This window comes from Notechis scutatus, chromosome 15 (genome assembly GCF_049901735.1).
Source record: "Notechis scutatus isolate UNSWTSFEM ecotype Mainland chromosome 15, rNotScu1.2, whole genome shotgun sequence".
Lineage (NCBI taxonomy): Eukaryota > Metazoa > Chordata > Lepidosauria > Squamata > Elapidae > Notechis > Notechis scutatus.
The window spans coordinates 5,900,680-5,914,150 of NC_142023.1; the positions used below are offsets into that span (position 1 = coordinate 5,900,680).

A 13,471-nucleotide genomic window follows, 5' to 3' on the forward strand; every position below is an offset into this window, starting at 1 on the left:
CTAATAGCAATAACAATCACCATAACTATATGACTATCCTTATTCGTCTGTCAAAAACATTATCTTCTTCCCATCATCTAGGTGATTCCATGCATTACCACAATGGACGCTCGTTCTCCACCTTTGACAAGGACAATGACTCCGCCATCACAAATTGTGCCTTATCATACAAAGGGGCGTTCTGGTACAAAAACTGTCATCGAGTCAACCTTATGGGTCGGTATGGAGACAACAGTCACAGCCAGGTAAGTCATTCTGGATGAGTCCTTGTGCATCCATTGGCCTAGAAGACATTCCCTAGCATTGTCTTCAAGAAAAACAACCAAGCTCAGAGGCCACCAAGGACTCCCCATCACTCCCCATGGCTAACTAGCTACAGTCAATTTGCCATGACCAACTCGCTGCAGGACAACTTGCTGAGGGACAAGAGCTATACTAATATCAAAGAATCAGTGGAATAGAATCATTAAAGAAAGGGTGCAAAAGGAGGGACACAAGGAAACATGAATGGCAAAAATTAAACCATTTGTATCCATATTAAATAATTCAACAGAATTGGTAAATTGTCCCATGGCGAGTTTTCCCACAGCAAGTGGGCCCTGGCAAGTTGGCTGTTGTGAGTTGGCCATGGTGAGTTGGCCATGGTTAACTGGCCATAGCACGTTGGCCATGGTTAATTGGCCATGGCAAGTTGGCCATGGTTAATTGGCCATGGTTAATTGGCAACGGCGAGTTGGCCATGGCGAGTTGGTCATGGTGAGTTGGCCATGGCGACTTGGCCATGAGTTGGCCATGGCAAGGTGGTCATGGTGAGTTGGCTATGGCAAGTTGGCCGTGGTGACTTGGCCATGGCGAGTTGGCCATGGCAAATTGACTGTGACAAGTTGTCCCATTCCCTCCCCCACCCCCCATGCTCCTAGTCTGATTGAACGTCCCTTCCTCCAACCTCACCTTATCGCTTTTGCATTTTGCAGGGAGTCAACTGGTTCCACTGGAAAGGCCACGAGCATTCCATTCCGTTTGCGGAGATGAAGCTACGGCCTTCCAGTTTTAGGAATTTGGAAGGAAGGCAGAAGAGAGCATAAAGGATATCTTACTTTTTTTTTTTTTTTCTTTTTTTTCTTTTTTTGGCATTGACCGAGAAAAATGGAACAAAAGGGTGGAATTTTTTTAAAAAAAAGAGCCTTTCTCCCCACTCACCCCCAGAAAAAATTGAGAAGAGAGAGAAAGAGAGAAAGAGAGAGAGAGAGAGGTTGGCGACAGAGCTGGGAATGTGTACCAAAGCATCCGTGTTGTATGAGAGCCCGTTTTGGCTCTCCTTGACCAGTTTCTATTTTTTTGTGTGTGTGTTTGGGGTGGGATGGGGTGGGGGGAAAGCCTTATTCGAAATGTAGCATGCTTGGTGGAGCATTCTTTTTTCCTTGTCCATAGATGGCTTTCTTTGCACCAAAGAAGATAATCTTGGAAGAGGAGGGAAGGAGGGAGGGACATATTTCTATACAGTCTTTTTTCTCTCTCTCTCTTGCTGGAGGGCTTTTGTTGACTTGAATCTTTTCTGAGTGGCTCAGAGGAACAGGAGCTGAGGCTGCAGAATGGAAGGACTTCAGTGTTGTTGTTTTTTTCTCTCCTGGCTTAACAAACCAGCCACAAACACACACACACAGACACAAATTGTGTTTGTGTCTCCATTCCAAACTAGTAGTTCAGTCTCTTGGAATCTCTCTTCACCTCCATCCCTTCATCCGTCCATCCATCCATTTCTCAGAACCAGGAAAACGGGAGGAAACAGTTCCGCCTAAAAATTAATATTATTAATATAAATGGGGGGAAAAAGGGAAAATTATAATAATAATAAGCTAAATTTGTGTCATTTTGTAAAAAAACAAAAAACAAATAGAAGCCCATGCTTTCTGAAACCCAACGGGATGGTGTCTGATTGTAATTTTTTTAATTAATAAATAAAAGCACAACTTTACTTTTATAGACATTTCTGGTTTGGGTTTTTTGCCCCAGGACTGTACACTTTGTATGCAAAGCCAGGGTTGTGTCAGATTAGGAGTGTAATTGTAGGTTTTGTGTGTGTGTGTGTGTGTGTGTGTGTGTGTATTTGTGTATTAAATAGATGCAGATCAGTTTTGATTCAAAACACCCATTTCACTCAAACATAAAGCAAGAACTTTAATTTTCTTTTGGACTATGGCTCCTTCCTTCCTTCCCTTCCTTCCTCCTTCCATCCTCTTTCTCCTTCCTTCCTTCTCTCCCTCCTGTCCTCCCTCCCTCATCTTTCTTCTTTCTACATTCCTTCCTTCCTTCTTTCCTTCGTTCTCTCTGTCCTCTTTCTCCTTCTTTCTGTCCCTTCCCTCCCCCTTTCTTTCTTTCTTTCTTTCTTTCTTTCTTTCTTTCTTTCTTTCTTTCTTTCTTTCTTTCTTTTCTTTTCTTTTCTTTTCTTTTCTTTTCTTTTCTTTCCCTGTCTACAGCTAAACAAAGCCAAGAGAAATAGGGGGTAGGGTGGGAACAAGAGCTAGAAGAAAATGCCATTTCTCCCTTCCTTGCATACTGCTCTTTGGAAGAAGTTGGGCTTTTTCCAACTTGCAGAGTTTATTTTGTCTTTTCAACACAATTTTTTAACGGGGTGGCAGTCAAGCAAGGCTTTGGTGGACAAAGAAATGGGGCAGGCAACACAGTGAGTAGGTCACTGATTCTTCTCTTGTTTCTTGGGGTTCTCTAAAAATAATGTTAGCCTTCCTTGTAGGCAGCAGCATGGCCCAGCTCTAAAGTTTTCCAGTATTCCTCTCGTACCCTTGAAACAGCCTCAACCCTTGCTGAAAACTTTAAAATGTACAGTATTTGGAGAAGAACAATGTAACGGTGGGCAAAATTGTAACGGATCTATAATGAAAACTATGGCTGAGGTTATTTCAACAACAAGACAACGGCCAGGAAGGAGAAGACAGAAAGGCATATAAAAGGAGGAGAATTGTGAATCATTCTACTGATTTAGCAATCTTTGAAATGCAGCCTATGGGAGAAATCATTAAGAACTTGCAGACGGAAAGCTGAGCTCAAGATAGATAAACTCTTAAAGTTAATTTAAGCTGAAAATCAGCGTTGTTGAGACTCGAGAAAGTGCGCAGAGGAGAGCAACATAGATGATTAGACTATCATTGTGAGCGACCTCTTGCATTATGCCCAAATGTCTTGTGAAGACTCTAAAGCATTACTAGACTCCAGCAGATCTCCAGGGATTCAGGTAACCTGAATATGGAAAAATGTTCCAGGTTCCGGGTTCCAGGTGGGGGAAAAGACACTGGAAACATGGAGGCTGTTTGGAAGGTTTAACGGTGGACAGGAGGACCACATGGCCTGGAGCCCAGAGTGAAAAGGAAGGATGACCACATGCTTCAAGGTGAAGGAAGAGATCAAGAAAAGGGGCTGAGGGGCTGAGAGTGCCTGGGTTTTATAACCTTTGTTGGGATTTGAATTGGAGCTTGTATTCTGATTGGTGGTCAGACTCCCATGAGGCCATGCAGGGGCAACTCTGTAGGCTGTCCTGAGATCCAGGCTTGGCTGAGCCTTTCCGGATGATGATGCAATGAAAGGGCTTTTGAGCAATTGCTATAACTTTACCTGGAGATCTTTGTTATGTAAAGTATTCTAGCCTAGACCTTAATGGGCCACCCGTTAACAAAGGTGGGGGTGAACCTCTGCTTCTGAGGTGAGCTTCTGCTTCTGAGTTTCTATTCTTTTTAGAGGAAATATTCTGCCTTTTTAATATTTCCTAGGATATTTCAATTTTCTAGGTGGGTGCTAACTTCCTACAGTTTATGCCAGAATTCCCCAAACTTGGCAGACTTGTAGACTCCAACTCCCAGAATTCCTCGCCAGCCAACCAAAGCTGCCAAATTTGGCAACTTTGAGACTTGTTGTGGACTCCTCAGCTACGCTTGTGAACTTCAACTACCATAATTCTTCAACCAGATTTGTGGACTTCAATTCCCAGAGGTCCTCGACCAGGTTTATGAATTTCAACTCCATGACTTCATGGCTGGCTGAGGAATTCTGGGATTGGAAGTCCACAAGTTGCCAAATTTGGAGACCCAATTCATGTGTGATCCACCTTTATTTCACCTGTAACTATAAATGATAATCCCAGAATCATACCCAAGAATTGAGGTGTAGACTTATTAGAACACAATACAGGGGAATGAGTACACCTAGCATTGGTAAGGTTAACTAATTGGGTAATAAATATCTGCAAAAAAACCCAAAAAACAAAGTTCAGGGAGCACCAAAGACCCCACAATAAGTACTTCACATCTCTTTCACATGAAACTTCTTCTGATGTTGTTCAGAACTCCATCAGCAGCAAAAACAGCACTGAGAAGATACGTGAACTGTGCACCAGAGGTGGTATTCAGCAGGTTCTGACCAGTTCTGATAGCGGAAACTTTGAGTAGTTCGGAGAACCAGCAAATCCCACCTCTGATTGGCCCTGCCCTCCATCTATTCTCCGCCTCCCATTGAGTCCCAGCTGATTGGCTGGGTCTCCTTTTGTTGCTCTGCACAGGAGAACGGAGCTGGAAAGCAGGTCAGTGGGGTGGGGAGGGAATGGGGATTTCACAGTAGCCTTCCCCTGCCACGCCCACCAAGCCACACCCACAGAACCGGTAGTAAAAAAAAAAAAATTGAATCCCACCACTGCTGTGCACCCAAATACAGATGTTAAATGGTTACAATCAAGAGGTGTGTCATCCACTATTGTTTCACCTGTAACTATAACGTTTTTTTGCCAAATTGCCTTGATGGGAAATCCAGGACCACAAGATGGCAGTGCAACCCCACTTTTGAGAAATGAGCTGCTGGTAGAAAAAAAAAAAGTACAGAATTGGAGGGAACTTTGGAGGTAATCCAGTCCAACCCCCTGCTAAGGTAGGAAACCCAGACTACTGGCTGCCCAGTCTCTTCTTGAAAAGCTCCAGTGATTGAATACCCAAAACTTCTGGAGTCAACCCTTCCATTGATCAATTGTTCCATGTCCAGACATTTCTCCTTAGTTCTAGGTTGGATCTCTCTTTAAGGATTTTCCCATTTTTATTTCTAGCCCTGCCTTCAGGTGCTTTGGAGAATAAGCCGATTCCCTCTTCTCTGTGACAACCCACTCCACTACTGGAAGACAGTTATCAAAGTTTAAGACTTGTGGACTTCAACTCCCAGAAGTCCTCAACCAAGATTTGTGGACTTCAACACCCAGAATTCTCCAGCCAGGCATGTGAATTTCAACCCTATGATTTTATGAGGAATTCCGGGATTTGAAGTCGACAAGTTGCCAAGGTTGGAGACCCAACTCCAATTCGCCTTTTAAGTCAGGGGTCTTCAAACTTGATAGCTTCATAACTTGTGGACTTCAACTCCCGGAATCCCTCCTCCAGTCATGTTAGCTCAGGCATTCTGGGAGTTGAAGTCCACAAGTCTTAAACTTGCCAAGTTTAACTTGCCTTAAGTAATGAAGACAATTGTCAACTTTGAGACTTGGGGGACTTCAGCTCCCAGAATTCCTCAGCCAGCATGGAATGACTGGCTGAGATATTCTGGGAGTTGAAGTCCACAAGTCTCAGAGTTGCTAACTGTGGCGACCCCTGGTTTAGGCAAGGCCCTGTTCAACAAAATTAATTTGACTGTCATATATACCTATTATTTCTGGCCCTGGTTTTGGGGAGTTTTTCTTACACTACCTTTTCATGCACCTGAACATGGTTATCACAGTTGCCTTGCAACCAGATGAATAGATCTGTGTTTTTTTTCAGTCTGCCCAAACAGAACATGTGTCCAAGTCCCTGTATTATTTTTCTTGTTTTAACCAGTCAATAATCCCAAAACCATGCAGGATAATTGAGGTGTAGACATCAGAACACAATAGAGGGAAACGAGTACACCTGGCCCTGATTAGGTTACCTAATGGGGTAATGAAACGTCTGCAAGAAGCAATGGATTGGATTCCTGTGTGATCCACCATTATTTCACCTGTAACTGTAATCTTTTGCCGAATTGCCTTGATGGGAAATGTCCATTCAGAACCACTAGATGGCACTGCAACCCCAACTTTTGAGAAATGAGCCACCAGGTTTCTCCAACAATAAGGCCTCCCCCAATAGGAAGTCCCAGCATGTTTTATAGGCATGAAATGAAATTAAGCCCTCCCCCAAATTAAGGCCTATATTAAAACATGTGAAATGGGGGAATGGTGGGGGGACTTGCCATTAGGAAGTACTTTTGTTGCACACTCAGATATGGTGCCCCACCAACGCTGAGGTCAACATCCAAGCCGTTGCCGCCCGCCCGGAGATGCAAGGGGGGAATTAAGTCACCCCGAAAAGACAGCCTAGCCATTTTTTCGCTCAAAAAAATAAGACCCGGCCTTATTATATGAGAAACACAGTAGCAAAATGCAGAATAGCAGAGTTGGAGGTCATCTAGTCCAACCCCTGCTCAAGCAGGAAACCTGTACCATTCCAGACAAATTGCTGTCCAGTCTCTTCTTGAACACCTCCAGTGTTGGAGCACCCAGTATCTGGAGGCAAACCCTTTCATAATTGATTAATTGTTCCATATCAGGAAATTTCTCCTAAATTCTAGGTTGGGTTTCTCTTTAAGGATTTTCTACCTGTTATGTCTAATCCTGCCCTCGGGTGGTGTGCAGAATAAGTCATTTCCCTCTTCTGTGTGCTAACACCTCAAGTGCTGGGTGATACTTATCAAGTTTCCCAAATAGCTAAGATCCCAAGGCTAAAAGTAACCCTAGTTTTCAATCTGAGTTACAAGTAGTCCTCTACTTACATCCATTTAGTGACCATTTGAAGTTACAGCAGCACTGAAAAAGGTGACTGATGACGGGTACTTACACTTAGAACCATCACAGTACCCCAAATGCTCATGGGATCAAAATTTGGGCTCTTGGCAATTGGCATGTATTTGCACCATGGAATGGGAATCGGAATGGAATGGAATGGAATGGAATGGAATGGAATGGAATGGAATGGAATAGAATAGAATAGAATAGAATAGAATAGAATAGAATAGAATAGAATAGAATAGAATAGAATAGAATAGAAAATGTGGAATGGAATGGAATGGAATGGAATACAGGAATAGAATAGAATAGAATAGAATAGAATAGAATAGAATAGAATAGAATAGAATAGAATAGAATAGAGAATTAGAAGACACAAGAGAATTAGAATTGAATAATAGAACAGAATAAAGAATAGAATAGAATAGAGAATGAATAAAATAGAATAGAATAGAATAGAATAGAATAGAATAGAATAGAAAATTAGAAGACAAAAGAGAATTAGAATAGAATAATAGAATAGAATAAAGAATTAAAATAGAATAGAGAATGAATAGAATAGAATAGAGAATTAGAAGACACGAGAGAATTAGAATAGAATAATAGAACAGAATAAAGAATAGAATAGAATAGAATAGAATAGAGAATGAATAGAACAGAGAATTAGAAGACACGAGAGAATTAGAATAGAATAATAGAACAGAATAAAGAATAGAACAGAATAGAGAATGAATAGAATAGAATAGAGAATTAGAAGACAAGAGAGAATTAGAATAGAATAGAATAAAGAATTAAAATAGAATAGAGAATGAATAGAATAGAATAGAATATTTATTGTCACTTTAAATGTAAACTAATCACATAAATAAAAAAAAAAGTTGCATTTAGTTCTCAAAAGATAACCATTATGCATATACCCACATACATACACATATATGACACAGAAATATCACAGTAGACATCCTTTACACAACTTGTTTTCCCTCTTCTCTTTAGGAGGAGCTTTGTGGTAACTGAAGCAGAACATCCAGATACGGTCATAGTTTTGTTCCATATAGTACCAATCTTGTGAACTCTCAATCTTCCTCTTTCTGATATGTGGGTGGGTGTGGGTTTGGGTGGGTGTGGGTGGGTGGGTGAGTGTGGGTGGGTGTGGGTGGGTAGCAGAGGTGGGTTATTCAGCAGGTTCTGACCAGTTCTGGAGAACCAGTAGCGGAAATTTTGAGTAGTTCAGAGAACCGGCAAATCCCACCTCTGACTGGAGATTTTACAGTATCCTTCCCCTGCCATGCCCATTTGAAATTAGAGAACAAGATGATAAACAATTTTATAAAATTTGGGATCTATTCTATCAATGGTTAGACAATAAAATATAGTAATGAAATATGTAGACTTTTAGAAAATAATAAATATATAAAGATGTATTCTTTTCTTATTATATCTACAAAATGATTCTAGGATAGATCTGGAATGATAATATGAATTGACATAAAACAAATTAAGTAAAATATGATCATTTTGTAAAACATGAATGAATAAAAGTATAGTCAAATGATTGATTAATAATGATATTAATGTATTTAATATTTGATTGAAAATATGAGATTATATACAATATAATTATAATTGAAGACTATGAAATGGAAGCACAAAACAATTTGTAAACCAACCGGCACACTGTATGTACATATATGGAAGATGACTTGATGTTTTTATGTTTTGTTTGTTTATGTTTGTTTTAAAAACCAATAAAAATTTTAAAAAAAATTTACATCCCACCCCTGAGTGGTATCACATTAATCTATAAATAATAATGAAAGATATGGCACCAAAACAAATTCTTCGAAGTGTTTATAAGTTATGATTTAAGATTCAGAGATTGTTTCAAGCTACAGGTGCCAAAGCATAGCTGAAAACATGAAGAAGAAAAAAGTCAAAAGATTTGATTTATAATCTTGTAAAAATCATACACCTTTCAGCTTTGTCCACGTTTAAAATGCAAATGAATTGAAGGGATGAATTTTGTGAGTTGTTACGAAATGAACTAAACTGACTTGATTTGAACTGGCTTAGATTTCTTTGTGGACGCTAAATACATTCCATTTGCTGAGTTGATAGTGTATTATCTCTAACTCTCGGTTTCAAAATATAGCTGGTAAGTTTAGAGTAAATAGAGAGTAATAGAGGGAAATACCCCAGTGGCTTTGCTCAGACACGTCTATTTAAAAACAAAGAAAAACAGACTTGCAACAAACATTGATAATAGTAATAATGAGGCGGACATGACAACTTTGCTTAACTTGCTGTTGGGAGGTCATTGTGAAACACTGCGAGTGAATGTGGTCATCAAGCACAGGAAAAAAATGAACCACAATCCAATTGCCATTTCCAGTTTGTGTTTAATTTTACAGAAAGTATCGAGAGGAGCAGGAAGAATTGGCAGGGGGGAAAGAGCAATAAAGCACCTGCCTATCTCTATGCCACACTACTAACCAGAGCATACAAAACATTTGCTAGACCAATACTCGAATACAGTTCATCAATCTGGAACCCTCATTACGTATCTGATATTAGCACAATTGAGAAAGTCCAGAAATATTTCACAAGAAGAGTTCTCCACTCTTCTACTCGTTGTAGAATACCTTATGCCACCAGACTTGAAATTCTAGAACTAGAAAACCTTGAATTACGCCGTCTTCGGTCTGACTTAAGCATGGTATATAAAATCATACATTGCAATGTCCTACCTGTCAATGAATACTTCAGCTTCAACCATAACAACACAAGAGCACACAATAGATACAAACTCAAAGTAAACCGCACCAAACTTGATTGCAGGAAATATGACTTCAGCAATAGAGTGGTCAATGTCTGGAATACTCTACCCGACTCTGTAGTCTCTTCCCCAAACCCCAAAAACTTTAACCTTAGACTGTCTACTATTGACCTCACCCCTTTCCTAAGAGGTCTGTAGGGGGCGTGCATAAGCGCACCAACGTGCCTACCGTCCCTGTCCTATTGTTTCTCTATTCTTTTATTTTTTTTCTTATATATACCCATTTCATGTATTCACAACTATGTATACACTTATACTTATTATCTTGGAAACAATTGACAAATCAAATAAATAAATAAATAAAAAATAAAGAATTACAGAACCACAGGACCATAGATAGAACCATAGAATGATAGGACCATAGAGTCATGGAACCATGATCCTATGGTCTATATAATCATAGAACCATGGAATCATACAACCATGGAATCATTGAACCATAGATTCATAGAACCATGGAGTCAGAACCATAGAATGATAGGACCTAGAACCATGGAACGATAGGACCATAGGACCACAGACTAATGGAACCATAGGACCATAGAGTCATGGAACCATGATCCTATGGTCTATGTAATCATAAGAGCCATGGAACCATAGAATCATAGAGCCATAGAACCATAGAATCATACAATGATAGGGCCATAGGACCATAGCATCTTAGAACCATGATCTATAAAATCTGGTCTATATTTAATCATGGTCTATATAATCATAGAACCATGGAAGCATACAACCATGCAACCATGGAATCATGGAACCATAGATTCATAGAACCATGGAACCATGTATTCATAGAACCATGGAATCATAGAATCATAGAACCATAGAACGATGGGACCATAGGACCATAGAATCATAGACTCATGGAACCATAGGACCATAGAATCAAAGAACCATGATCCTATTGTCTATATCAAGGGTCTTCAAACTTGGCAAGTTTAAGATTTGTGGACTTCAACTCCCAGAAGCTAACATGACTGGAGGAGGAATTATGGGAGTTGAAGACCACGTCTTAAACTTGCCAAGTTTGAAGAGCCTTGATATAGACCATAGGATCATGGTTCTATGACTCTATGGTCCTATGGTACCATGAGTCTATGATTCTATGGTCCTATGGTCCAACTTTGAAGACCCCTGGTCTATATAATCATAGAACCATACAACCATACAACCATGCAACCATGGAATCATGGAACCACAGAACCATAGGACCATAGAATCATAGACTCATGGACCCATAGGACCATAGAATCATGGTGGTGATGTTATTCATTCAGAATTTTTAAAAAAAACAGAGTAGGAAATAACAGTGTAACAGAATAACACAGTTGGAAGGGACCTTGGAGGTCTTCTAGTCTGAGTCCCTGCTCAACCAGGGGACCCTGTACCATTCTGGACAAATGAGTGTCCAATATCTTCTTAAAAACTTCCAGTGTTGGTGCACCTACAACTTCTGGAGGCAAGTTGTTCCATTTGTTAATTGTTCTATCAGGAAATTTCTCCTTATTTCTAGGTTGCTTCTCTCCTTGATGGGTTTCCATCCCTTGCTCTGTGGAGAATAGGTTGACCATAGTAGCCCCTCATAGATTGGAATACTGCTTTCATGTCATCCCTTCTTTTCACTAGATCCTAGATATTTGGTCATGTCTGAGTCTTGATCCTATGGGCCTCTTCACATCTGCTGACCTTTCTCAGAACCCTGATCTTCATAGAATCATAGAATCTAAGGGACTGTGGAGGCCTTCAACATAGGCATATAAATCTGAAGTCCTTATGCTATCCTAGATGAATGGCTATCCAATGTTCAGTAGCATTGTCTGAGGAAAGCCAAGACAATCTGTAGACTGCCTGATGTTCAGAACCCAACAGCCTGCATCAACCCCTTGGGGATAATGGAAGTTGTAGTCCAGCAATCCAGAAAGGCTGATGTAATGGTATCTGGGAATGACCTTAAAGGAAAGGAAACTCAATCAAGGGGAGATGCAGATAAAAGCAGTTCCTGTAGCAGGAATATGAGAGGGGTGTGTTGTTTGGAAGAGACCCTCCCTAGTTTGTTAGGCTGTAAAGGGGAGGGTGGAGAGATGCAGTTTCATATTTGCAAGATTCGGCTAATGTAATCTTACGATAAAGTAGAATGACCTCATCGTTTGGTTTACCTTGCAAGATCAAGATTGATCTTGCAAGATGAAAGTAATCTCCCATGGCTGCCGTCCCTTTACCGTCCAAGAAATGAGGGGAGATCCCTTCTCAACTGCTTGCCCTACCCACATTCCAGATACGGCTCCAGATCACTGCATTTCTTTGGCTCACCCTGTTCCAGAAGGTCATTCCCACACATCATTACAGCTGGCGATTGACAGAAGTATTCTTGCATCGAGGACGTAATTAGGAATGCAAGAAGGTCTCACAGATTTTTCTCCAGATTTCACTCCTCCATTTGGCATTTCTTTAGAATCGTGAAGTTCTCTTGAAAAGGACAGCAGGAAAGCTGGCACACCAGTTTTGCCTTTCACGGGCTCATTTCTTGGACGTGTGGCCTCCCCAACTAGAAGGAAGGAAGGAAGGAAGGAAGGAAGGAAGGAAGGAAGGAAGGAAGGAAGGAAGGAAGGAAGGAAGGAAGGAAGGAAGGAAGGAGAGGAGGTGGAGAGAGAAGGAGAAGAAGAAGAAGGAGAAAGGAGAAGGAGAAGGAGAAAAAGGAAGAGGAGGGGGAGAGGAGAAGTAGAAGGAAGAGGAGGAACTAGAGGAGGAGGAGGAGGAGGAGGAGGAGGAGGAGGAGGAGGAGGAGGAGGAGGAGGAGGAGGAGGAGGAGAAAGAGGAGAAGAGGAGGAAAAGGGAGGAGAGAGAGGAGGAAGAAGAAGGGGAAGAAAAAGAGGAAAAAAGGAGGAGGAGGAATCTACCAAAGTAGAATCATTAGAACTGTCAAGATAGAGTCAGAAAAGAAAGAGAAGCCAAAACTGGGCACACAATAATAATTTCCTATTGGCCTACGCTGTGTAGTTGCTAAAAATAGCTTTGCGGTTAGCTAATTGTGATTTGATTATCCAATATGTCAACTGAGTCAAATTCAGTTCTCCAAGTCCTGATGTCACTGTAATTTCCTCTTCAGGACAGGCTTACAGTTGTCATCTTCTGCCAAAACCTGCCCTACCTTTTCTCAGAACCCCTTTTTCTGTGCGATGAGTTTCTCTTTGAATCCTTTCATTTCATAACCCACTCTGTTTTCCATGGCCTGAACTTCCAAAGGCATTCAAATTCACGCATGCATTTTTCATAAGGATGTTATGTGTTGATGAGTTAATTCCTGATGAATCCTCATTTTTAAGGCTTTCTCTGGATGGTGGTTTCATTTTTTTTATTTTTTATTTTAATTATTATTAACAGTTCCTTTAAATCTAAAAATGGCTTTGTTTATTTTTGTTTTCTGTTACACTTTTTTTTTTTTGCCTGCAGTGCAAAGAAAAGCATCGAATTGGCTCAACCAAAAACTTACATTATTTAATCCTATTATGAAGGGGGGAAAGGACTTCCAGTGTTGGAGCATTCACAACTTCTGGGGGCAAATTGTTCCACTGGTTAATTGTTCTCACTGTCAAGAAATACCTCCTTAGTTCTAGGTTGCTTCTCTCCTTGATTAGCTTCTATCCGTTGCTTCTTGTCCTGCCTTCTGGTGCTTTGGAAAATAGCTTGACCCCTGCCTGCTTTGTGGCAACTATTGATATGTTAACAGATTGGAAGAGACCTTGTAGGTCATCCAATCCAGCCCCCCTGCCCCGAGCAGTAGACCC

At 40.7% G+C, this 13,471-nt stretch overlaps 1 protein-coding gene across 5 annotated transcripts in view; it reads left to right on the forward strand.

Moving 5' to 3' along the window:
- The window catches only part of TNC (tenascin C), a 55,228-nt gene extending 53,247 nt beyond the window's left edge, over window positions 1–1,981 (forward strand). For 4 of the 5 annotated variants that reach the window (XM_026686542.2, XM_087944160.1, XM_087944161.1 and 1 more), the window contains 2 exons: window positions 82–245; window positions 975–1,981. In XM_026686542.2, coding sequence (XP_026542327.2) covers window positions 82–245; window positions 975–1,085 — 275 coding nt within the window. In that variant the 3' untranslated portion in view covers window positions 1,086–1,981. The remainder of the gene's footprint in view (window positions 1–81; window positions 246–974) is intronic. The other variant, XM_087944163.1, reaches the window with a different exon arrangement.
- Window positions 1,982–13,471: the final 11,490 nt, after the last annotated feature.